The following is a 27,804-nucleotide window of genomic DNA, read 5'->3' as shown; positions in this document are numbered from 1 at the left end:
TCCCTGAGCTCTTGCTCTTGCTGTGTGTAAAGCACTTTGTAAACAACTGTTTTTAAAAGTGCTATATAAATAAAGTTATTATTATTATCATTATTATTAATAATAATGATAATAATAATAACAAATTGTGTTTAAAGTGGCAACAATAGGGGGAAAATGTCAAGAAAAAAACAAAAAAAAAACAAAAAAACAGGCTGACAGTGGAGAAAGGCGGTTAAAAGTACAAATGGGTTAAAAGTGGCAAAAAATGGGCAGGGAAAAAGTTATGTAAAGGGGTAAAATGTGGCAAAAATGGGTAAAAGGGGCAAAATTTAAGAAGTGACACAAAGACTAAAACTAATGCTACTGATCCAACACACACTGAGACACATACATACATTGATGCTCTGAGTAAATCTCAACTGGGGTAGTGGCTGTTATCTGGGATTTTCAGGGGCCCAGTCAAATCTATGGGCAAGCCTGGATCACATGTATAAAAACAGAAATCAAACCTGTGCAGAAAATATAAAACAAACACCTGGAAACATTTAAGTGTCCAATTAGAGCTGTCTCTTTAAAAAAGCTTTTGAAAAAGCTTTACAAAAGCTCTGTCTAAATACTTCAAGTTAAAGACAACGTTAAAGCGCATGATGCCTTGGGTGCTATGTGAAAGTGGTTGTTTTCACACTGTTAGCCTGTCAGTGCAAATATATGCACATACACCTACAGTATGCGATGGCGTCCATCAAATGTACTTGACTGGATGAAATAAGAGCCATTGAATTGAAGAAGCACCTCTGAACCACTTGATCAGTGGAGGCAGCATCTGTAATGCTCAGGAATAATGACACTGTACAAGTTACTGCAGAAATAACACCACATCTCTGCGTGTGCTGTTGCTCTTCATTAATCTTTCAGCATTAACATCCCAGAAACAAAAAGTGACTTCAACTCAGGTCTAAATAGGAACGTGTGAAGCATTTAAATTATTCAAAGTTATTACCAGCTGGTGACTAACAGAATAGCCCTAGTAAATGTACCTTTCAATAGGAAGTGGTTGAATTCCATTAACCCATTACTGCCATGCTTGTAGCACTGAACCATGTCATGTATCTTGATGCCAGGAAAGCATTAGGGCAGTGCCAGAGTCATCCGGCACATTCAATACCCCAGGAACACGAATGTAAGAAGGCATGCTGCAAAATAAATCTCCCTGCCTTGCCAGGGTTTCAGATATCATTTCACTCTATTTCCCCCAGTGTAGCCATTAAGAAGACATACAACCATGCAAAACGTCACGGATAAAGATGATGGTTCAGTGCTATTATTGAGCTTCTCAAATCACGTACAAGACGACTGAGTCATTTAATGAAAAGGGAGAGCAAGGGAAAGGCACACAGAAGTGCAATGTGAAGGAAAGTTGGAAATATATGGGTGAGTTGGCAAATCAATGTGTATGAAAGAGAGAGAGTGTGTTAATGTGTCTGGGTGAGAGGCACTCTCTGAGATCTACTGAATCTAAGCTCAAGGGCTGGACATGAATGTGACACTCTGATGAACTGAATAAAAAGTGTGTGTTTGTGTGTGCCCACATTCTCACGACTGTATTAACACCCTTTTAATTAACGGCTAAATCACCACAGTAGCTGTAATTTTCTTGTCAACATGGGAAAAGACTTGTCATGTTATGTTCAAGCTGGTTTCTTTAGGGAGCAGAAAGGTGCTAGACCCTTTGGAAATAACTTGGAAAACAATGTCAGTGTGAGGTGTTTTAAACAGGAGCGTCAACTTTCTTTGACACTGGCAAATATAGAGCCACTGTAAATCTATAGAAGTGTTACTGTATGAGCGGGTCCTATGCTGTAAGAGAACAATGAATCGTTTTAAGGACTTAAAGATTGAAATCTACAGTCAGACATAAATAGAAATTTCAGGATCAGTGTATGGAAGACTAGAACAAAACTAAAAGTGGTGGAAGTCATGTACAGCAACCTGACAAATGTAGTACAAATTAAAGGTACAATATGTAGAATTTTTGCCCTGTAATGTCTTCATTCATTTAAAAAATGACTACTCCACATATGTTTTTAAGCTGAGTATTTACATTACCTCAAATATTTTAGTTTTGAAATCCTCATAAAATTGTTTGAGTATTTTCAGCTGCAATGTTTCGTTTGCCGGACTGACAGAAAGGATGTGTTTATCATGTCAGTTAAATATTAGATATTCTGTCAAAGCTGCCACATAAGGAAGTGTGAACTGCTACTGGATGCTGCCAAGCTTTTGCTTGATCTCATTCATGTTTTGTGCTGCACACTTACGATGGACTACGATTGTTCTCTGCCAACTGCTCTAAATATTTAGATGAAATATATATATTGTATGTTACATTTAGCAGAGGTATTTGCTGACAGGAAGTAATGCATAGTAAATGGACAGATAAATAGGACATTATTTCACTGAAAATAAACAGAAAATAAGAAACTTACTTTACTATAAATGAACCAATAAATAGACAATTATTGTACTATAAATAAAAAAGACAAAATTCCAGTTTTTTAATCTAAATGAACAGATAAATAGGCAAGTATTGCATTTTGAATGCACATATTAATGGGCAATTACTGCACAGTAAAAGAAAATATTAATTGGCAATTACTGCATGATGTGAACAGATAAATGGGCAATTATTGCACAGGAGAGTAAACACTTTGTATATTTCTGAAAAAAAAAATGAATGGCTAAAATGACTCACATCCAGTTCTTTTTAAAATCATTAGTCATTTGACTTTCATCTAAAGCAACAGTCTTAGTCAGCAATTCAAAGTGGACACACATTTTATGGTATTTGCAAGAAATACATTTAAAAACTAGAAAAGCGCTCGTAGAGTGCAGACCTCCGCCATTAGCCCTATCTCCCAATAGTACACAATCCTTTAAAAAATTCCTGGATCTAGACGGTGATCCGTATCACTCCCAAAACCTATTCAGTTCTTCCTTATGCCATTTCTGACATTTCCTGAAAATTTCATCAAAATCCATCCACAACTTTTTGAGTAATGTTGCTAACAAACCCTGTTGATCACATAACCTCCTTGGCGGAAGTAAAAATCATGAACCAGATATTAATTAGAATCACCTGAATAACTTTAAAGCTGCTGCGGGATTTTTTGAGCTTGTTACTAAACAGACTTAAGGGGAGGTCCTATAGAGCAGTGGTTCTTAATCGGTGGGCTAGGAACCAAAAGTGGGCAGTGGAGCTGTTTTTAGTGGGTCGTGAAGGTGTGCTTGGAAAGAAACTGCCATTAAGTCTGTAATGTACAGGTCTAAGCTGACATAGATCTGTATTTCCTTTCTTTTTTCATGAAAACAAGTATATTTGGTAGTTTTCTCAACATCTACATATATTGAACTCCTTTTCTGGGAAAAACAAAACAGGTTTTCCCATTTAGATGTTAGTTTCTCAAAATATCAGGTAAGCAACCAAAACGTACCTCTTATTAGGGGGAACCGAATAAAATACAGTTTATTCCTGCATGTCAATTTAGGGTTTCTTTAATCACATGCCTTATCTTTTTGTTCAATCATGTTTTTTCCATACATGGTACAAGCTTTGATATTTTGTGTAAAATAAATTTAATTTGTTTAAAAATTTAAGACATTCGGGTTGCGACAGCTCATTTAGAGGTGGTGGTGGGTCCTGAAGGTGAGAACCACAGCTAAAGAGCAAATTAGATTATAATCAGTAAGGCCTGTTCTATCAGTACTATTGCCATTAGTGCCTGGAACCATTGCTACAGGGTGTCATATGAAATTATTAATAGCATCCTGCAGAAACAGCTTTTAATTTACATTCCCTGTATCAAAAAATCTCTGTCAGAGTTGTTTGACTTATATAAAGTACCCCTGTATTGACAAGGATCTCCAAAACAGCTGTCTAGAGTAAAACAACATTTTTTCAGCAGCCTTTGCAGCCACAATATGTTCTTCTACATGCTTGGAGATGTGCTGGATGAGGGATTTGCACCAGAACAGCAACGTTTCATTCACACTGTGTTTATTCCCAATGATCTTAACTGTTATCAAAAGCAGGACAAGGGAGTTTATCCAGTCAGGTTACTCTGTAATCACCAAAGCTCCTACATGTGGTTGAATCTTTTAGGAGAGGAAAATCAGTTATAGAAATAGAGACTGTATAAAAAACAAATGGGAGAAGGAAAGCAATGTTGTTATTTCAAAGGAAGAATGGAGGAAGTATTGTGACTCTCTATGGAAATGTACAAACTCATTCACATGGAGAGAATTTGTATGGAAATGTTTAGTTAGATATTTTATTACTCCAAAACAAAAATCATATAAAGGGGGGGATTCAAAATGCTGGAGACGGTGTGGGAGTCAGGATGCTAATCATTGGCATATTTTTTGGGAATGTCCATCAATGAAAACTTTTTGGTCAAAGCTGCATAAAAAAATTGAGAGCATATTTGATATGAAAATACCTTTCAATTTTCACACTTTATTTTTTGGAAAGGTTGACTTTATTTCAGGACATTTTAACACGTGTTTATTAAACATTCTAATATCGGCTGGAAAAAAGACCATAACCAGACATTGGCTGCATCCTGACTCCCCCACAATCGAAGAATGGGAGGATATAGTTAACGAAATTTATGTTATGGAAAAAATTACTTTCTCCCTTCGATTACAAATGGACAGATTCACACAGCTTTGGTCAAGATAGACTACCCACAAGCGTCAGCCCCAGTAACTTTTTGAATTCTGTAAACTAACAAGATGGATACTTTATAAATGCAATTTGATGTTAATCTCATAACCAAATCTTTGCATGAGTACCCACTGAATGTATACAAATAGCATTCTGTATATTGTATTTTTATTGCACACTAATTGTTTATGCTTTTCAATCTTAGTTGGAAAAAGAAATCTTGTTGATCAGTCTCAGTATTCAGGTGTATGTTGATGTGATTACACATTCCTCAAGACTGTGCATAGTTACTAAATGAAAAGACTGTAACTAAAAACAGGGAAAAATGGGAATTCTGAGAAAAGAAGAATTTTCAAGAGAAGTCATGTCAGATACAAAAATGTCATTGTGGATTTTTCTTACCTTTTGCCATGTAAAAGCATGACTGTAGATATGTAAAATTACCCCGAATTTCCCCTAAATAAAGAATTGCAAAAAAAAAAAAAGAAATAGAGACTGCATTCCTCAGTATTTTAGCCACAACTTAATAACCCATGGTCATACAAACATTTATCTAGTAGATACCAGCTTGTTCTTTACAGAAACTAATAAAGCCAAACATCTGAGAACATCACAGCTTTATCTTGAAATGCTGCGATAGTACAGCACAGAGTATAGATTCAATCAAAGCCCACCGTCGTGACTCATGAAGGGCTAACACATATTAACAGGGGCTCAACATAGCCTTGACAAGACCAGCTCTGATTCAGATTGTCAGGAGATCACAGAATTTTTCTGCGTGTAGTGAGCCCAGTCAGCAATTATGACTGACAAGGTTACACCGCAATAAATGATTCATTAGGATGTTATTTTAATGCAAATGTAGTAATTCAAGGTGTGAGGCCTGAAAGGATGAACACTTCTTCTTGTCATGAATGTGGGTCCTATTACTATTCCTAATTCGAATGACTAATCTCTTTGACCGCTCTGAATTAACACAGTTCTGTCCTTAACCCGTAACAACAAAACAAAAATAACACCTCAAGGAGCTTCTGACCCCCACGTTTCGATTCAACCAGGCTGCAGCGATAATCAGGTAAGGCCTGCATGTAAATGCAATCTGTGGCAGTCAATAGTACATAAACAGTATAGATTTATGAATGATTCACTATAGGCACTGTCTATATTAACTCCAGATAACAAATTAGGTTATGCATCAGTGCTATAATCAAGCAGACAAACCACACACTAAATATCCTCATCATTATCTTTACTGCTACAATGTAGGAGCACAGAAGAAAAGAACAGATCAGACGATACTACAATAACACTGAGGAGAACAGAATAAGACTGAATAACCTAGACTATGCTGCACTAGAACAGATGAGAATAGAACAGACTAGCACAGAACATAGCACACCAGAGTAGAATAAAATAGAACAGTCCAAAACAAAACAGACTAGAAGAGTCCAGAATAGAGGAGTCTAGAAGAGAAATTCCAACCACTAGTCCCATTCAGGACCGTGAGGGAGCTGAAACTGATCCCAGCTGTCAGGGACTAGAAACAGGGTACACCCCGGACTTGTCTTCAACCAGTCAAGCAGACATTCAGACTCAAACAACCAGGCACACTAACAGTACACATCTATGGACAATTTAGGGTCAGTCCCATTTCTACCTCTTAGCCCTTATCTTAGCCCTTCCCCTTGGTTTTTCCCGTTAATGTTGGGTGAAGCAGTAACCCAATTCTTTTTGGAACTGAGGGCTAAGACCAAGGCTAAAGGTTACAATAGAGAAGACCAGAAATAAAAATAAATGTTTATCATGCACCCCAGTCCAGATTGGGGTGTGTCACAACCACAAAGGGCACAGCTGCTGAGGGGTCCAGCAAAGCTGTGGGGTGTACCGCTGCAGAGATGCTGCTTGAATGTTGCTTGTTACTGGACAATTATGAAACATTAATATGTCACTTCAGCCCTTTTCACACTCGCTGCCTCCAGTCATTGTAATGAGGGAAGGGCAGCAGACGGGAAGCGGTTTTAACCGTGGCAGAAGGACCCAAAAGCGGTTGCTGCCCAGGTGAATGCGCACAGATTTTGCCCTGCTGCTTGGAGTTCAGCGTGTTGCAGCCAGTCACATCGAAGGAGGGAGAGAACCCAGAAATAGCAGGCTTCACGGGTCAAAGCAAACAATGGAGGAGCTCATAATGCTGGTGTTGGAATATCCTGAGCTCTAAAATACGGCTCTACCATCGTACAAAGATAACCAGAAGAAAATCTGTGGAACCAACCATTCAAACATATTTTCTAGGGGAAATTATTTTGATGATGGAACCGTATTTTTCCCCTTTGTTTTATAGTACATTATACATGTTAATATACAGAGATTGTGAGGTACTCTATGTGTTTGGGGGAGGGGGGGGTTGTGATGGACTTGTGGGCGGGCTCTGCTGTGACGTTCACCGAGGCACCTCTACGTCATTGCTGCCTCGTACCGCGGCGGCAGCAGGCGCTTAAAAAAACGCTCGGCATTTAGGGGGACTCCTCCGGCAGGGAGGTGGTTTTTGGATTGTACTATACTAGACAAGAATACTGAAATAGAACAGAAGTGCACAAAAAAGCAACAGAAAAGAATTATCCCTCATATAAGGAATCACATTAAGAGTCATGGCAGCACACCACTGTGTCTCCCTGTTCCAGCACCACAAAACAACCATGAACACATCTTTGTTACACATCCTTTCCTCTCCATTTCTCTTTCCTCCGTCCCTAATTCACCTTATCACTTTCTGTCCATCTTCATCCTGCTCTGTCTCAGCAGGTTCTTTTCACAGCACACAGTCCCATGCCTGTGCACCTCAGTGGCACACATGTTAGCACCCGTGTGGACAGAAATGTCACCACACACACATTCACTGCAGCTGTTGGCCATGCTAATCCATGTGTATTATTTGCCATAAGCTAGTGAAAAAAGAGTGGTGAACCCAGAGAATTGTGTGCTGCTCTGGTTGAGGCACATCAAAAGACACATATACACAGATGCAAACAGAGCTGAAAGAAATTCAGACATAAAACGCATCCTAACAGAGACAGAGACTGATATAAGGGTATGCATCAGCATGCAGTAAACAACAATGAAGGATTGACAGCAGCAGAGGCTGTTTGGATGTGTGACCCTGGGACAAGAAAATGGCTTGTATTCCTCAGTGAATAGTGGAAACGATGGAGACCAAGGATTTTTATGATCCGTTCACGCTTCCTGAATACTAGAAAAGAGAGGAACTAGCCAAGGTCAGAGGCAGAATTCCCTATTCTAATGCTGAGCATTGCTCACCACCCGGAGCAAGAGTCAGGGATTAATTTAGAGATCCATTCACCACGCCTGTGCAGAGGGGAAAGACAGCAAAACATGATGAAGAATGGAGAAGCGGAGCAAAAGGGAGACAGATTCAGGGGAGGAGATGGCAAGACAACAGGGAGAGTGATGAAGAGGGATAGACAGTGAAGGAGAGAGAAGCAAGAAAGACACACGGAACAAGAAGTGGTTACGCATGTTATGTGTAGCCTGCGGAGAGACAGCAGACGGCTTCACATAGAAGAGCTTCATTTTCCAAACACTCCTCCTCTCATGGCCCATTGCCTACATGAGTGTGTGTGTGAGTATGCATGTGTCTGTGTGTTTGTGTACACCTCTAAGAGAAAGACAGACAGATGATACGTAGGCAGAGAAAACCTCTGGAAGGGAAAGAGAAATGGAGTTTGTTGTGCATAAGTTAGAAAAGTAATCCTTAAGTGGAACACAGAGGAGAGAAGCATTAAAAAGTATGTATTTTCAAAGAATAAAGTTTGTGTTGTACTAGTGTAATACTTTCTTTTAGTCAATAAAAGGGCGCTCTGAGACTGCAGGTCTGGGCTACGGCCAACGGTCCTTGCCAGATTCTGCTAAAGAATTGATTGGAATCTTTCGCCCAGGCAACATCTTTCCAGTAAGTTCCAAAAAAATTAGACCTGTGTGTTCCCCTCATCCTTCTGACGTTAAAGCAGCACCAGAAGCATAACTTCCTGTTGAATTAAACAAGTCTTTTAAGGACAAGAAACAACAGTACATTAGCCCCTCTCTTGAACCTGTACATTTTCCTTGCCCAACTCTGGGCTCTGAGCCCTCAGCCCATTTGCTTCTATTGAAGACATAACTCTTTTAAAATGGGGTCATAAATATAAGCTTAATTTCTAAATAGGCTGCTTAATTTCTTTAAACAGCTGGGCACTATAGCTTTAAGCAAACTTTATTCAAACCAGAAAACATTTCCTGTCATGGATGAATACACATTAGTGCAGCTTGTTGATGTGTGTTTCAGGATGATTTGCTGTAGTTTTCAGTCCTGAATGATGACGGAGAACGTTGAGGACTGAATGCTACAGACTTTTGGTCAACACTTTTGCATTCACAGTCATCATTTTTTTCATTCAGAGAGCAATGCCCCTTTAATTTGAGGTGGATTTATACTAAATCATAGACATTTGTCATGTCAGTCAGGACCGATTCTACCACACATCTCATTCAGATCAAGTCATTTGATCTGGTTAAGAGACACTGCATCAGTGAATATATTGCTAGAACAGTCCTGGAACTTCCTGTTTCACTGCACTTCAGTTGTTCTAAATACAGTTAATTGAGTTCTGGCTATCAGTCTCTGTCACGCTGGTACTTTTGATTTACAAATAACATCAAAATTGTTTTTGGGGCGTTCTTTTGGTTTCCCCCCACATTTCCCACGGTTTTTAAAACCAGAGAAATTCTGAATTTTATTGTCGTCATGTGTCATGTGGCGTGTCTTCTTATAGGGCTGCTGCCATCCCTTGTGATCTCAATTGCTCCATCTCCCCTCCATGACACCAAACCTCTCCCACCCCACCTTTCGGTGGCTCCGCCAGCTGTAATCCTGTATGCACTGTGTGTATATTTCTATTGCTAGTATACATACTTTTTGATGAAAATAAAAGCATGACAACAGCTGATGGTAGTTTTATTCTCCACAGTTTCTCTCCTCTTCCTGTTCTTGAGTTATAGTCTATGCTAATCTGACACGCTAGATGGATTTGTTTTACACATCCATCTGGGAAAGCTTCAATAGGAAATGTTTGAGAAAAGGCAGGGGCTTTGAAAAAAAAACTCTCTAATCTCTAATCAGAGCAACAAAACACGTGACGTAGCCACTATTGAGCTGCGCGTGCGCAGCTACTGAGGAATAACGCGAAACATAGCGACTATAGACATGTAAGTACCCGACTTTGTCGTTTTTGAAAAGAAAACAACTCAATGCTGTTCTTTTTTCTTCTTTTAACGAAGAAAAGTTGTCAAGTTCTGATAAAACTGACGCTTTAGCAGCGTCCACACTAAGATCTTCCTCCATAACTGCACCAACTCTTGCTGCTGCTTGTTTACGTCACGACTCCGCTGTGCCTGAATACGCCATCTGCTTTGCAAGGTTAAGTCTATGCTGCTTCCCCTCACAAACATCATGACACAAATACATTTGAAGCAAGGCATATGATTGGTGCAACATAATTTGTAGTGGTAACAGGTCAAATGTCATTTTTACAAAACATTTCAAACTATCAAGTTAGCAATGTGAGTTTGAGTTATCTTCAGATTTCTATCCAAACATTAACACTGTGCTGAAGGTTCTTTTGGTGATGCCTGTATCCACTGCAAATGCAGAGCGCTTCTACAGCTGCTTATGTCAGCTAAAAACATATCGGTACAATAACAAGCAAGTACCCGAGTGGAGTGGTACTGATGAACAGTCATAAGAATATTGACATAGATATGGAGGCTGTTCTTTGAGAATTTGACACAACAGGGAGACGACAGGTTAACTTCTTTTAGGTAGGAACGCTGTTCGATTTATCTTCTGGCTTTCCATTGCTTATATTGGCGGATACGTTTACTATATCTAATGCAACTTTTCTTCTGTTGTTTTTTCCAAATGACTGAATAATTACCTGCTTAGTAGCCAACAGAATTTTACTTCACGTTCTGTTGGAGTAGCATTATAACAGGCACAGTACATTGCTTTCAACATTGAACAGCTGTCCGTTGTAAGCAGCAGTTTTCTGGCTATGTGTGGTTAATCTGAGTTTTGGTGTGGTACTTCCAGTGTTAGTCTCTCTCTGTGCGCCTGTTTGTGGGTGCACTCTTGTAAGTGCACATGGGAACCTAGAGGTGTCATTCCTGCACTAGAATGGTTATTGTGCGTACGTTAAATTGTCATCCTAGCAGCGCCACTGCCTTCATTATACGATGTATTTACTAAACAATAAACTGACATTTCTGTTTCACTGGAGGATAGCTGTTGAAAGCGGCCTGCTGGGTTTGCACTGCAAGTGATTCCAGCATGCTTTACCAGGAGTACCAGGGGGGGCACTATTTACAGCTTTTCTCCCTCATTCTCCTCAAATGCCACTTTACTGTTGAGTAAGTACATCATATGGGTCTCCAGTTTTAATAAACAACAATTCAAAACAACACATAAATAGCCAAAACAGACGAAGCTGAGCAACATTGCTCTATACTCATCATATTGTGGTATTGTTTTGGCAGATTTTACATGCTGTGCATTTCAAGAGTGCAAGAAGGGGTTTGGAAGCCTGCTACAGGCTTGAATAAAAACAACAACATATGCAATTTATATGAGCAAAAAGAAATCACCCTTGGTGTACAAGGACCTTTATGGTGCCTAATTAAGGATGGAGTCAACATATGCTCTATAGTATTTACAGCTAAAGACCACTTGTACAGAATCACCGCCTTTTGATGATATTGATAATTGACTTGAAGGACTTTCTATAAAGTCAATCATTTTAGCCTAGCTAATACTCTAACATCTAGAACTTGTTAATAAGATCATGCATTATTGACTGTGAACTTTTCGTAGCATTTCTCTAACACCCACTATTAGATATATACAGTTTCTTACATAATAATCATAATATAATACTATATGGCCTGTTCTCTTTCTCCTGAGCACACCCCTTTATCACTAATAAAGGCCCTCCTCCTCTTCCCTTATATTAGAAGAAAGCCACCTGACGTATATTCAATGTGAGCCTCCCCACTCATAGTTAACAGAAATAGATGCAGCATGTAATGATATTTGCGAGTGGGAGGTATTGGATGGACTATTAATTTTCCAATCACTGTAGGTTGTATTAACTTGTCTATTCATTCATGCGAAGCTACAATTCAGGGGGTAAGGGACAAACAAACTTGGAAATTGCATTACAGAGTTTTGATTTATGACTTGCATTTGGTTGCACTTATATTATAGCATAATGCCTTTCTGGGGTTTAAAGTGTCTACATTTTTTTTTTACTCCTGTGTAATTTGGTACAGATCAATTACTGGATGATATTAAAGATGTTTCAGACATCGATGCTCTCTAAAGACAACCATATCTTCCATTTCCAGTAGCTATGTTTCACAATGGAGCATTTAATACCAGATTTGATTTAATCCCAGGAGATATTTAAACAAATATAAGACCAAGCAGGATGTATTGTTACATTATTCTATACTGATCTTCTTCACTCTGCCTAGTGAACAGTCTTCATTATTGATTTGTTAAAGTTTAATGGGGAAATTAATTACTGCACAATCGCTTAAAAATATCCCTAAAATTAGACAGATACACTGGATGAGTGTTGAGGAAAGGAGCAATGATCTGACTTGATCTTGGAGGGACTTTCTACTTTGAGAAACAACACAAAAAGTGTGCTCTGAACATCTTTCACACCTTACTTCCAAGCAAAAACATTTTCTGTAAATGGAGTTTTCTCATTAGTGAATGTCACCAAACACACTGTTAGGATCCACTAATGAAATCTTTCATTTGGGTCGGATCAAACTGTAAATAATTACCAATCAAATCCTCCTGTGGGGAGTTTTTAGTTGACGGAAATGAATACTGATGCCTCTAAAAACAAGACCAGGTCTGTTTTAATATGTTTATCTTTTTTAATGTCAGTGCTGCCATTGAATCTGTGTCACACAATGTGGTTAAACACGAGTAACCCTAATGATATTTATAAGGCAAGAGGACTTGTGTACCCTCTCATGCTGCACCCTAAAGGTATATTTTAATATCAGTGTTTCCAAGTATCTAGTCTGTAATGCTTCAGATGTGTCTTGGTCCCTCAGTCAGTTAGAGGGCAGACTTGATGGTTACACCTATAGTTCATACAGAGGTCAGTGTAAACCTAAAAGACAGTGTCAGATGTCCAACTGCATTAAAGGACAAATACCAGTTGGCTGCATCCTGTAAGAAAGAGAAGCTTCAAGTCACCAGCATGGCACAAGTCAAAAGGCTTGCATATACTTATTTGGCCAATTCCCCTCTAATAATTTGGCACTCATTTTTGAAGAATTCTAACAGACACTGACATACCACAAAGGTCATTTCATGCATTTTCTAATGAATGTATGTTTGATATAGCGCCATCACAAGATTGAGATCTTTATTTTTGATTAATCTTGGAAATTTTGTGCACGTAAAACTGTCATTGCTTCGTTTTGTATTTATTGCTTCACTGACTTCATGTTCAGATGAAGACTTGCTTTTATTTTGGAAGAGAATTAGGAATTTTGGGCAGATGGACAATATTTATGGAAAAAGGAAATTGTAATGGATTGAAAAGGAAAATATAAGTCTGTGTAACAGCCCAGTTATTGATGATTTTGTTCTGTGGTGTGAAGATTCTTACCTTCAGCTAAATGCATAAAAACAAAGATATGTTAATTGATTTTAGGAAGAAACCTCCACAAAATGATATCACTTTAATGTGAGTGTGAGCAATCCTTTAAATACCTTGGGGCGATCATTGATTCAAAACTGGAATTTGAAGCAAACTGTGAGGAGGTGTGTAAAAAGGCTCACCCAAGTCTGTATTGTTTTAGGGAACTGTCATACTTTCACACTGAACATTGACGGCCATGTTCTATCATACTTTTATTGAAACAGTCTTGTCTTTTTCTTCAGTATTAGGGTTGGTCACACTTCTTGCCTAAGCGTTCATTATTAAAAAAAAACAAACAAAAAAAAAAAAAACAACTAAAGGGCTAAACACTCACAATCTAACACAAAGAGAATTTCAACCTTTGCAGTCATGTGCATGAGTTTTAGGCAAATAGGGTGCTAAAGATTCATCACAGGGCCAGATGGGTCACCTTGGACTTAGGGAGAGGGGCAGCCAGTGTCATGCTTGACACATCTTAACACACATATATGTCACTAAGCAGCCAAGGTCAAGCTTGACAGCATCTCTTATGTCCGAGCTTTTTCCCCAGATGGTGATACGCCTGGAGTCTGCCGGTAATTTTTGGTTCCTTAGAGCATCCACGGCACCACCAGGGGCTCATGGCAACCCTACTAGCCGCCTAGATGGTACCCTAGGCCATGCATACTTGCCACATTCACCCCTTACTCTGACCTGAAGGTGTGGACTTGGTTATTTTTCAACGGACTATTTTCCTATACCTCTGGCGATATACAAAGACATCCAGAGTATGACTGGGGTTGTGTGAATGCTTCTTCCTGCCCAATGGTGCCTTCAGGCAGCTTGCTCGCTACATCTGTGCCTTACTTCAGCCTCAATTTTTGGGCCAAACATGCCTAAAAGTTCTGCACGGTACTGTAAGTTGCTTAGATGGCTGTTCACCAGCAGATGTCAGAACGAAACTCCTTCAGTCATCCAAACACATGCAGAGGTTCACAGATTACATGCCTTTCAAACAACAAAAAAATGATAATGCCAGTAATCTTTTTTTATGACATAGTAACATCTGATCATTCTTAGTAAACTGCAATGCCTTCCACAGCACCAGAATAGCAGCAATCAAAAGAATAGTCAGATAGATGGGATGATGTTATACTCTTTACAGACACAGAAAGAGTGCATCAAAATCATTCTGGAGGAATTCAGACATTGAAGCAGAGAAGATGGAAATATTTGAAAAGTGGTGGACTAAGGCAAAATTGGAGGCAGTGCAAAGACTGACCATAAAGACAATGAAGAAGATGCTTTTAGGGTTCCAGCCCATAAAGTAAGGATTACCAGATTTTATTTTTAACCAACCTAAAACTCACTTTTACTTGTTAAAGCAGCAAAGTTACACATTTTATTCATCTTTGGGTTAATCAGATGTGGCCTATTTGGACACCCCTTCAACTTAAATTGATATAAATCTTTTCAATCTTTAATATTTATTCATATCTTTTAACACTGATGCCATGGGCTGTTCCATTGAACTTAGCTGTTAAATCTGTCATGTCAGACTGTATAGCTATGCCAGAACCAGTATAAAAGTCAGGAAAAAACGGGAACAAAAGGCGGTAGCTGGCTAGGGTGCTTGACTCCAAAAAAAAAAACATAAACAAAGACTTTGTAGTCAGCTCTGAATGCTGAAGCTATCAAATGTTACTTATCCACCATGCATGCATTGATATAATAAAACACATTTAGGAAAAGCTCATTCACTGGGCCTTTAAGGGGCCTAGCCATCCCTGTAGGTGGGCCTGTCATGCATACATGTCTTTAAAAAGATGCTTTTTAGCTAAATTAACCCAGTATGGCATTGGTAGCCATTACATAACAGTACAAGAGTCAGTGAATCCTTGGAGCTACTCCACATTGGTTTTGATGCAGGACAAATCTTATTTATAACAAATTGCATGTTTTTCTTTAAAGCTAGTACATGCTATTTCTATCTATGTCAGACAAACACAGACACCTGTAGCATGCTGAGCAGCACTGCTCCACTGGCAACTGTTCGCTTCCCACATAGCCTTGTTAACACTGACTTGCCAGTACAAACATCACTAACTCTCTCTCACAGGCTTCCAGGTCGAGCGCTAGAGTGAAGGATTAGATCTCAACTCCCAGAGAATAGAGAGGGGATGGTGAGAGATTAGCTGTCATCCCCCAAAAAGATCAGAGAGGACACTAGAATCAACTGCTTCCCTCTGTTCTGAACACAAAGGGCCCATTTTCATCGCTGTCTGTCACGGAGGCTAATTTTAATGTTATTATGAGGTGTAATTGTGTTGGTGCTTTTCCAACAGAAATAGGGAAGATCTGAACTGTGATGTGAAGGTAAAAAAAAAAAAAAAAAAAAAAGTGTTTTTGTCAGTACTCTTGGCTGTGATTGACCTTCAAAACGCCTTGCTTTTAGGCTTATAATGTACTTCAAAATGGAAATGTGTGCAGGCACTGCTGCAGAAAATCCAGTTTTACACTAAAGATAAGTCAGCCCCAGTTTGATGCATGAAAAAGATTTTAAAAGAAGCAGTCTGATCCTTCAAACAACTCAAGTTTCTAATTAGACCGTTCTTTATCCAACAGTTCACTGAGAAGAACGTATAAAGAGGCTGAGAAACAAACACTGGCAGGGAGAAAAACTAAGAAAGAAAGAAGTGTTTGCATATATTTGATTAGACTTTTTTAAAGTTGCGTGCACTGTAAGTACTTACATGCATTGGTGACAGCAAAGCTGTTGGCCGTTTCTATATTGTCGACATGAGGGACCAGGTTAAAGGGCGCTTCCGTAGCATTAGGGCTGGTGTTGTGAAGGAAGATAGCTAGTCGAAAAGCTGTATACTCCTGATCAGTATTCCTAATGAACAACCCACCTGGAGAGGGGGACAAAGAGAGGAGGGAAGGGAGGAGGAGGAGAAGAGCATGATGGAGGGGAGAGTTATGTGGGGAAGGATAGAAAGATAGATAAACGGGGAGGGAGGGCAGAGAAAACAGAGGAGAGGAAAGCCAAGATCTTCATTAACTTTGTTACAAAAAGGTAATTTGTCTTCCTGCATGCCAGGTACAGACATGAGTACAAACACACTTGAGGATACCCACACTGCACATTTTTATCGATGGAATCAGTGGAAGACAGAAGAGGATGGAAGAAAAGAGAGACAACAAAGCTGACAGGAAGGCAGTCAAAGGGATAATGAGTCAGAGAGGACATAAAAGACAACAGAATGAAGACCAGATCAGAGAGAGCAGGAGGAATAAAGAATGATCATGGAGTATAGAAAAAGAAAGAGAATTAGATGAGTTCTCATGGCTTTTTGGCTTTTGACTAAATGAGAAAGGAACATAGGGATCGTCTTTTGCATCTTTAAGTCACATTGTTTAATGGAGCTTGTCTGTTGGCTATAATTCTGTCGATATCACTGAAATAAACGTGCTCTCAATGCCAATTGTATAGATCATCTCTACATTCCTTCCCACTTTAGTTGTAAGCGAAGTGGAATAACCTGATGTGACTTAAGTTCAATTGAATCAGTCTCTACTCATCTGAGCTGGATCATAATGGCAGACTGTAAAGGCCTGACTTCACATCAAGAGCGAGAGAGAAAAGGGAAGGAGTGAGGAAAGATGACAGAGGGGGAGTGTGCATATGGAACCAAGTGATACCACTACATTATATGTCACTTAAGTGTACATCTTTCTCTCAGTCATTGTGGAAGATTGCAGTATCTTGCTTTTTTGCAGAATTTGTCATTCCACATCTTACATGATCAGTTAGAGACAAAGCATACATGCATGGAGAAGAAAACATGCAGGGCATATTTTGCATTAACAAAATGATACAATAGGTTTAAAAAATACTCAAATTCTCATGTAAATGATATTTTGTTGAATTGTCAGATGTCTGGCATTTCAGGGCAGAACTTCACCTCAAAGAGCACTCAAACATTCCCGTTTCAAGTAGACGAAGAGTCTCTATGTCCTAGTCATGACATGTTATTGCACCAGTCTGAGAAATTTTACCCACCTTCTCATCTGTGTCAGGCTCTCTCTGTCTTTTACACTGACACACATGCTGAAAGACACAGCCTGTGCTTCCACTGACATTACACTTGTGTGCAATGCAGAGATATGCAAATGAGTGCTGAAGTGAACTGCTGGAGAGCCCAGTGAGCGATCCTGTATGTATATTTGAGTGTTTAAAGAGGACTGTCAGCAGGAGACAAGGACCAGGTGCATGAGTGTGCTTCTTGAAGCTCACATATGCTTTGCAGAGAAGGCATGAATTGTTTGCTTCCATGTATGCTCTGCTACATAAAAGTTAAGTGCATCACTGCAAGCTGTGCACATAGAGCCCCACAGTGATTGTCCACTGTAATGACTCCATGTGGATACTCTGCATGCTTTAAAACCTGTGTAAATGCCTGTGCATGCATGTCTGTGAAAAGGCCAAGCAGAAATATTTAGCTTATTAAGTTTATTGGCAGCTGTAGGGAGACAGAGTCAAGGAGCCGAATCTGATTATAGGACCTCCCAGCTGCCCCCCACAATGGGTGATGCAGTGCATTCATTATCACACACATAGCTGTGCAAACGTATGTGTGTATACAAAGGAGAGAGAGAGAGTGTGTGTGTTAGTGTGTGGTCAGTAAACTCAATGTTGATCCAGATTTAGTTAACTTTATCTCTGATCTGTAAGGGAGGCTTCTCCCGCACTGACAGGGGGGTAACTGGAAAAGGGCAAAGAGAGAGAGAGAGAGGGAGAGAGAGAATACTGCAGTGTCTAAACAGTGAAGAAGACTCGAAGGGAACAAAGCTCGTTGAAACATTCATGAGCTCAGATCAGTCTTTAAAATACACACCAAAACAGCAAAAGGATGACTGGAGCGAAAGAGTTAGTGTGTTTTTATAAAGCACAAGAGTCAGAGCAGAGAAGAAGGCACCAGTCTCCCTCAAACGTCAATTATCTTTCAAAATAAAGAAGACCAAGATGCACCAGAAGAGAGTATCTTCTATACTAGAATGTTATCATGTTTGAACATTCCTGAGTTTTGATGCAGTGTTTTGAAAGCTCCATGTGCGCCATCCAGAACTGCTGCCAGCTAAAACGTATGATATTCAATGTAGTGTGTCTGATATGATGGTCCGTGCGTAAAAATCCTCCAACTCACCTATCTGCACCGAGCTGGGGAAAGCCCCTGTCGCCAGACCCCACAGGGCAGAATACAGTCCCAGAAAGTGCCAGGAAAAAATAATAATCCTCATTTTCTTTGCTTTAATCCCTTCAGAAACTGTTGAGAGACATCGAGAAAGAGAAAGAGAGAGGGGGAGATGCAAGAGAGAGAGGGGTAGAGGGGGAAAGGCGTCAGAAAAAAAGGGGAAAAAAGAAGAAAGATGAGAGGTGTTTTTTCCCCCGTTTTGTCCAGCAGTATTCCTACTCCATGGTGGGCTCGTTTGTTTCTTCCCCCTGCAGTGTCCGCTCAGGAGAGAGCCGTGCGCCCGGTGCACATGTAAAGACGCGGAGAAAGAGAGATAGAGAGAGCGGGGAAGAGAAAGAGTGGGGAAACTCGCTAGAATGATTGGCGAGCTGAGAGAGCAGCCTGCATGGAAGGACTGGACATGCGCGCCCCGTCTCTCCCTCTCTCTCTCTCTCTTTCTCTCTCCTTCCCCATCACCCACACACCCTGGTTCTCTCTCTTCCTCTCTGCCCCTCTCCTTCTCTCCATCTCTCATTCCTCTCTTCCCCTGTCTGCCGTCTCTTTAACTTGCCATAACACGGAATTTGCTGGCTGTAGCCTTTTGAGAAAGGTTGGTCTGGGTTCATGCAGGGAAAAGGCACAATAAACAGACAAGAAATCAGAAAGAAATAATGAATGATCCGCAAGACTGTGCCGTCCGGCGTGCGTGTTTGGGCGCACCACTGAGTGGAGCTTTCTATGCAAGCTTGACAGCATTTAGCCTAACAAGGCTCATATTTTTATCTGACAGCGCTTCCCCTGGTCATTTATGTGCGCGCCAGAGAGAATGACAGCGAAAGAGGGAGATTTCTTCAAAGGAAAAAGCAATCTAAGAATGCTGATTCCTTGTTCTTTGATATTTTTGATTGTGGATAGATACTTTCTTAAGAGGAGAAAGGCTTCTGTTCTGCCGTAACCGATTTCATTAGAATCCATCCAGACGCATTGGCCATCTCCGTGACCAAACACTGTTAGTGCCTCCCACCAAGGCAGCAGCATGCAGGACAGCTGACAGGGGGGGAAACCGCTGTCCGCCTACAGCTGCGGGACCCTGATGGCGCCCTGGGGACCCGCTAAACTTATCGTTACGCGGATGTTAAACGTCACGACCTCGTGAGCACAAACATCTGGGGAGGCAGGATGCGCATTAGGCACAACAGAATGATTTGAAAACGAAATAATGAGATGTTTGCGCAGCCTAAAGTAAGAAAAAAAAAAAGGACGAAGAAGACGTAGATTCTCTCGGTTTTACATTATGTTATACCCTTATGCCTTGCAGATGAGGTTTTCATCTTTCCTGCGTTTGTAGCAGGTCGACAACACTGACAGACTGTTTGGGATAATGTAGTTACACGGTGGAGAGCACAGTTTTATATTTCCAGATGGCAGAATGAAAGGAATGCTTCATGGCTCGTCCCAGTCCTCTGTCCATCTCTGAGGGGTTCCCCACACGGCTGCAGAACACAAGAGTGAAATGAAACAGCCTGGAAAAACACGAGTTCAACATTTCTTTTATTTAACATTATGTTTCAGCATGCAGCATTTCTTTAATGAGATGTGAACGCTGTCAGCTCTCGCAGGGGTGCCCCCCAAAACGTGTGACTTGATTTTAAATTTAAATTAAAAAAAATAAAAAATCATTAATTATAATAATACTATACCTTTATTTGTCCAAATAAAGCTAATAGGTGCTGAATATAACATTTGCATCTCCCAGTTGGGCCATAAGGCTGACAGGCTCTGTCCATGGTGCTGAAACCAAAGAGCCCTGCATGCAGACTCTTCAGTGCTTTCACACCGTGTGCCTGTGAGAGTCTGCAGGCATCTAAAAACAAACAGCTCACCATGACATGACATTGATTAGATAAGTCTCTCTGGGTGAGGGTGTGCTAATTAGGAAAATCACCTATAGTGCTGCAGAGTGGGACTCTTTTAACCTGCTCACCATGTCTCATAAACAGAGATAATGAGAGGATACCGTGCTGATATTTATTCATTTGTCTTTTTAGATAAAACAACTAAAACATTCTACAGGCTCATTAGGTTTTTTAATAAATGTCATTGTTGCAATCTACAATATGTTCTCACTGTCTGCACCAATTGCAGACAGTGAATGCATTAATTGCAATGCGATTAAGGCCCATAATCAGTACATTAATTTTTAATTGCATACACTATTGCCTGTTTCAACACTTTGGTTAAGGCACTGCAGCATCTCTCTGTATCTACAGTGATGTCCATCCCTCCATGCATCCATCCATCCCTCTTCTTCCACTTTTCCAGGGCAGTAGGCTAAAGCAAAATGACCCAGACATTTCTCTCTCCAGCTATATTTTCCTTCTCTTTCTGGGGTATTCCGAGGCATTCCCAGGCCAGATGAGATGTAAAATCCCTCCAGCCAGTCCTGGGTCTACCACTGGGTCTCCTCCCAATTGGATGTGCCCAGAAGACCTCAACCGGGAGGCGCTCAGGGGGCATCCAAATCAGATGTCTGAACTTACCTAAACTGGCTCCTTTCAAGGTGAAGGAGCAGCGACTCTACTTCTGAATGTCCAAGCCCCTCACCCTATTTCTAAGGCTAAGCCCAGCCACCCTCCTAGGGAGTCTAATTTTTACCACTTGAATCCGCAATCTTATTTTTTCAGTCATTGCCCAAAGCTTATGAACATAGGTGAGGGTTGGAATGAAGATCGACTGGTAAATTGAGAGCTTTGCCTTCAGGCTAAGCTCCCTCTTCACCGCAACAGTCCAGTACAACGTCTGCAATACTGCTGACGCTGCACCAGTCCTGTCAACTTCACTGTCCATTCTACCCTCACTCATGAACAAGACCCAGAGATACTCGAACTCCTTCACTTGGGGTAAAGTGTCACTACCCATCCAGAGGGAGCAATTTGCCAGTTTGCGGCAGAGAGATGCTGACCCTTATCTCTACCAATTTGCACTCTTCTAAAAAAGGTCCAGCTCCTGGTGAAGGTCCCTTGCAGAAGAAGCCAACTGAACCACATCATCTGCATGAACAAAACACATCTCCCTCCCACTGTGCTTTGAGATCATGTCCATCAAAAGAATGGGAGAGAAGGGGCTACTCTGGTGGAGGCATACACAGCGATGTTAAATTAGTAAACCACTGCACCCTGAGGTCTAATTTCACAAACTGCAAACAGCTCAATGGACAAGTCAAAAGTCATCAGCACACTGTCTTATCAAAACAATTTCCTTTTTACTGTTCAATTATTTGCTTTTCAATCCATAACACGTTTTTTGTTTTGGGTAAGTTCGTATTTTAATCTTCCATCTACTGAAAATTCTCACTGTCTTTTGGATTAAAAGCAGGTCTGTATTTAAACAGGAAGTCAAGTTTCCTTACAAAACTCTTAATGAAACAAAAACAGCCTTGAGCACAAACCAGTGGAATTTCAAAGTCACTGGACAGGCCTTAGTACTCACACAACACAATAAAACTGACCCTTTAGCATTTCCTGTGGCGACTTACCCTGTTGCACAATCTATCATTATGTGCCCTGAGTCGAAGCACCACGGCACATGCAGAGAAAATGCTGTGACTGGTCTACATAAAGCACATAATCTACTTTTATTTCCTGTGCAGATTATATGGGAAGTGGGAAAAAAACCTACAACTAATTGTCCAAGCATTGCTGGTCTGACAGAAACTCTTAAATGAGGGCCTCCTTGCTTTTGATGTCTTATGAATCTCTTCTACCAGGTTTAAAGAATAAAAATAACCAAAGCCACACTGACTGCAGTTTCTTCAAAACACAAGTTCTGTCTTAATTGTTGTAACAGATAAAAGCACTGGCTTGATTAGCCTATTATAATTATTATTATCAGCCTATTATTCCATATCAAACATGATCATACAGTGGAGACACATAGCACTAACTCATACCAATGTTTTAGCTGCACGATAATAAGGCTGCAGTAATGACTGATCTGCTTGAACAAATAAAGCTTAGTGGAGTGTGTAGGCTGCAGTTCAAAGTATAAAGTAATTTTCCAAAACTTTCCTGGATAGACAAAGGTTAAGCCATCTTAACGATGATTACTGTGCTTCATGGTAGAGGTTATTCACTGCTGTTTATTTTTAGCCTGCAATCAGCTGCAGATGTTAAATCCTGAGCAAAATGTCTCATGGAGGGACTTCATTGACTTGGCTCTCTTACTTATTTATGAATACTCACTGAATGTGATAATGACTTCTTCTGCTGTCTCTTAGCACCATGTTTTCATGCTCACACAGACCAACTGGGGACCTAAAGTTTTTACTGTGAGTGGGCTAAATAAAGTATGTAAATGCAGCTCAAGGTTTGACACAGTTACACAGATACCAAAAAAAAAAAAAAAAAAAAAAAAAATCCTGCTGCAGAAGCCAAATGAATTCTGACTTTTGCTTGCATCATGGTCCTAGTAATACACACACACACACACACACACACACACGGACACTTTGTGAGGCCTCCCCTCGGGAGCACTTTCCTTTTTTTCAGTATGGTGAATAGGTGGCTGTTTAAAGGCACGCTTAAAGGGAGATGTCTCGCTGAACTCCACATGACACTATTAATGGTCAACCTCTGACATTATGGGCTATTGGAAAACACATTAATTGTGCTCATTCAGCATTTTTCTTCAATGGTAATCCATAACAATAATGAAGGGAAAAAACATCTCAAAGAAATTGCTTTTTATACAAACAAAACACCCAAAAGGACACTTTAAAGAACGACTCACTGCTATAACTCTCTAATGCACTCCACAGCAATATTGCTAAATAAATTCAGCTAAATATTTAACAGTCTTTTAGACCAAATTTAAATCTTCTTGAATTAAATAGAAATTGATTATTTTTTTAAATGATAAAATAAACATGGCAACTTTTACTATAAATGTTTGTTTGAATAGAAAAATATCAGTATTCCATAAAAGATGGAAATAATTGGGAATTTTAACCCTTGCCCATTAAGGACTCCCTGTATAAGAAAATGTACACATTTCTCCTTTTTCTAGAGTTTAAAGACATTTTGTTCTGTAAAGCTCATGAGCCAATGTAAGTCCAATCATCAGCAGATCTATTATTTACAAAAGTTGTGCATTACCCCATAGTTGTTTGTGAGTTCAGCTGACAAAAAGGCCCATGGGACCAAGAATAAAATACACCAAGACTGTGACTTAAGGAGACTTGGACTTATAAGTAGTCTATGTGTGTGCTAAATATTTATTTGTCATTGAGAGGACGCTTTCTTCTCCATTGATGGAATTGTGAGGTTCTGAGTGAAAGAGCAACCAACAATCAACAACAAAAACAATGTTGTTCTGCTTGCAAACAAATCAGAACCCAGCACTATCAATTTGCTTGGAAAGTAAAAGTAAAGAATTTTGTCTTTTCTGCTCCTTCACTCTTTCTTATATGATATATAGTGACAAAGCCATTTCAACTGCCTCTAACATATAGTAAATGGTTCCTGACCGTGGGACTAATACTAAGGAAGTGTGCTGTAAGATTCATAAAACATGCTTAGCTGCTGGGGAGGTGTGCTCCCCAGCATGCTTAGTCTCTCATATCTTTAAGTAGATCTAACCCATATCAGTACCAGATATATTGAAATTGATACATCCATTTATCTATATAGCGTCTAGGGCATGCTTTTTGGAATGGCCAATGTCAATAACTCAGTTCACAGTCAATAGACCACCTTGGTAATAAAGACTCATCAACAGAGAGTCTATAGACATGAGGTAATCGACCCTCGCTGTTAGCTTTGTTCTCGAACCATATTGACTGAAAATTGACACTTCGATAGGGATGTTGAAGAGGAAATCTTTACCTTTCATTTGGGTCTTTCTTGATGAACTAGAGGAATAATCCAGTTTTATAGCATCCCCTTATGGTTCAACATCAGATTAAGATTAAACTCAGTTTGGAAAAGTATTACTTGTTTACAGATCGAATTAACAAGTCTATTTCTCTTTTTCTACAGGCTCATGTACAAATACAGCATTTGCCATCTTCTAAATGCCAGTGTATCATCACCTCAGCACATAAAAAAATGTAATTATGATAATAAAATCAGAAAAATATGCAAGATTTAAACTTATTAGTACCCAAAGCCAACAGTTTATCTGTAACACAGATCACATCCATTTACTTAGTCATGTTACCACAAGGCTTAATTGACAAACTGTGTTAAAATATCAATGATCTGCATGACTCCTGTCAACTCTACTGTCCTGTATGCTTCATCTCTTACCACCTTTGTCTTTCCTAATTGAACCACATTAAAGGCTATTATATGGGTTGCCATGCAGAGATTGGGTAACTTTATTTCATAGTAATCAGAAACTTCATTCATGAGACATTCTGTAAAAATTCATAATTTTCACTAGCTCTCAGCTTTGCCCTTGTAACTCATATTACATTTGTCTCGACATTTATCCAAACCCCTTTACAATACATGACTCATTCATCCATTCACACTATCATACTGACTGCGGAGAGCTAGCACACAAGGTGCTGGCCCAATCACCTAAGGCAATTTAGACTCCTCGCCAAGGACATCAACCTCGCCAACCTTGTGATAAGTGGACAATGATGCCTGCTGAGCCACAGCTGCCAATACTAATTAACACTTAGCATGCTAACATGCTAAACTAAGAGGCTGAATATGATAAACATGAACTCTGCAAAGCATCATGTTCTCATTGTCTCTGTGAAATTGCTACAGTGCGGACTCTGCATTTTTTTTCCTCAGGGCACTACCGTGCCTATAAGTACAGCTGCAGAGAGCTGCTGGCGTGGCTGTAGGCTCTTATTGTTTATGTTCAAGAATCAGACTGATTTCAAGCTCTCTCCCTGTTCCAGCCATTACCCGGCAGGATGTGCTACAAATCATCCCCACCAAGGACAAACAGTTTAAAAAACAGTTTTTCCCTCACTGCAATATGGCTCTGACTGCAGCTCCTTGGCTTCTCTATTGCCTCTTCCTCAAATGGTTTGTAAGTATAATATGATATCTGATGTGACTGTGGCTCCAATGTTTTCATTGCAATTATGATGATGGGACTCTGCTGGTACACACACTGTACCGCAATCAAATTCTAATAGGCTGGCTGTGTGGTCATTACAGTGAATTGAATTAAAGTGAGTTCTTTCATCTAAGCCTTGTTTTTTTAATTTTTTTGCTACAGCCCCAAAGAAAGAGCTTTTTAGAAATTTGGATTGATTTTTTTTTTCATTTAATAGTTACCCAAAATGAGAACTATTCAGATTTAAAGATTGAATTACAGAGACAACACAGTTTTTGTGCCTGTTCCGTTTTCCAAGGCACATTAAGTAAGCTTTTGTGCTGTGGCTGACAATGTGACATCCGTACACCACAAGTAGCTCTGCAGAAATCTATCCACAACATTTCTAGCACTGCTTATCTGTATCTGTCACCTCCATCTTTTTGTTGCAGTTAACCTTGTGGCCCTTGTAGACAATAGGCTGAGACCTTGGAGTCAGGAAATATCACCATGACTGCATGTTTGAATTGACAGGTACACAGTACCAGACAGTAGTAGATTTGGATGTCTTACAGATGTTGATTTTGTTTTGCTTTTGAAGTTAATTAAAGTCAGTGGAATGTATTTCCTTACCAGTAGAATCTATATATATATATATATATATATATATATATATATATCCCAATTTTAGTATTGCAAAGAACATCCATCCATCCATCCATCCATCCATCACAGGTCATACATTGTTTCTGTTTCAAAGGTTATCATAATAACACCTCCTCCATTTCTGAATCACGAGATATGGAGAGTTGATCAACTCAATAATGTATGGATAAAAACACATTTAAAACTTGGTCTAGAGTTAGAAAGATGTTAAGATTCCCACCTGAATATCAAGAGCAATTAAGATTACAAATGATATTGACTTTCTCCCATCTCTACTAGAAACAGGGTTTAAAAAGTGGGAAGAAAAGGGTTTGATTGTGTTGGGTCAGGTATTTGAAGGAGGAGATCAACTTTGCCAATGCCAACCATTAAAGGAACTATTAGAAAGAAAATCATATCACATATTTACAAAATCTTACAGGAGAATCAAAGGATAACAGTTTAGATATTAAGGAGAAATGAGAACTAGAGATGAACCCCATAATTATGGATGAAGATTGGATTAGTTCATGTATAGAAGGACACAGAATAACAAACAGCCCAACTTGGAATTCATTTAAATGGAAAGTTAAGATGAGTTTCTTTTTAGACTCCTCTAGTCACTTCTAAATTTGGTAACTCCTCTGGTAAATGCTGGAGGGAGACCACATCCACGCCTTCCGGGATTGTCCTAAATTTAAAGATTTCTGGCAAAAAATTTAAAAAAGAAATTTAAAAAATCTTTAGACATAGATGTACCCCTAGAACCATCTTACTTTCCCACCAAAAAATATAGAAGATAAGAATAAGATTCTATTGTTGAGTTCTACTTCTTATTGCCAAAAAGATGATAACGGTGTCCTGGCAAAACCCACAGCCCCCTCAGTGACACAATAGAAGCAAAGAGTTAAAGATGTCTATAATATGGAATTCATAACAGCAAAGCTAAAATTAAACTCAGAAAGCTTTTTTGACCAAATGGTCCCCAATATCTATTTTTTCAGTTGATGTGTAATATGAAACAAAGGAAATGTAGCATGTATGTAATATGTATTTTCTTTTCTTTCCATGTTTTTGGTCTTTGCCCAAATAGCATGATCATCCAAAGGAGGATGACACTTTCATACAGTTATGCTCTCTACTGATGGACAGAGTACATCACCACTCGTTGCACTCATTAACAGTAAATGGACGTTGTATGGACTCTTAGACTCATGGACTGCCCACAAAGATATGCCTGTGTTGTTATTAAACATCTGACTGTACTGTTATGAAGTAAAAAAAAATAACGCCTCCTTCATGTCTGTTTTTTCATCCATTCATCCTTCCATTTCTTTTTCCATTCCCTATTTATGATGACTCATCAGTCTACATGTCCTCCTACTTCTCCTCTTTTCGACCCTCCTCA

The 27,804-nt window shown here is 39.6% G+C and overlaps 1 protein-coding gene across 3 annotated transcripts in view; it reads right to left on the bottom strand.

Annotated features, from left to right (window-relative positions):
* Nucleotides 1-18,791, bottom strand: part of gria4a (glutamate receptor, ionotropic, AMPA 4a) — a 208,795-nt gene extending 190,004 nt beyond the window's left edge. For all 3 annotated transcript variants that reach the window (XR_005993051.1, XM_041808361.1, XM_041808368.1), the window contains exons 1-2: nucleotides 18,666-18,791; nucleotides 16,212-16,370 (exon numbers count right to left, since the gene is read on the bottom strand). Coding sequence is in view for 2 of the 3 variants with exons in the window: in XM_041808361.1 (XP_041664295.1) it covers nucleotides 16,212-16,370; nucleotides 18,666-18,759 (253 nt within the window). In the remaining variant the exon portion in view is untranslated. The remainder of the gene's footprint in view (nucleotides 1-16,211; nucleotides 16,371-18,665) is intronic.
* Nucleotides 18,792-27,804: the final 9,013 nt, after the last annotated feature.

The sequence above is a fragment of the Cheilinus undulatus genome, linkage group 2 (genome assembly GCF_018320785.1).
Source record: "Cheilinus undulatus linkage group 2, ASM1832078v1, whole genome shotgun sequence".
Classification (NCBI taxonomy): Eukaryota; Metazoa; Chordata; class Actinopteri; order Labriformes; family Labridae; genus Cheilinus; species Cheilinus undulatus.
This window is presented reverse-complemented; position numbering and strand designations above follow the sequence as displayed.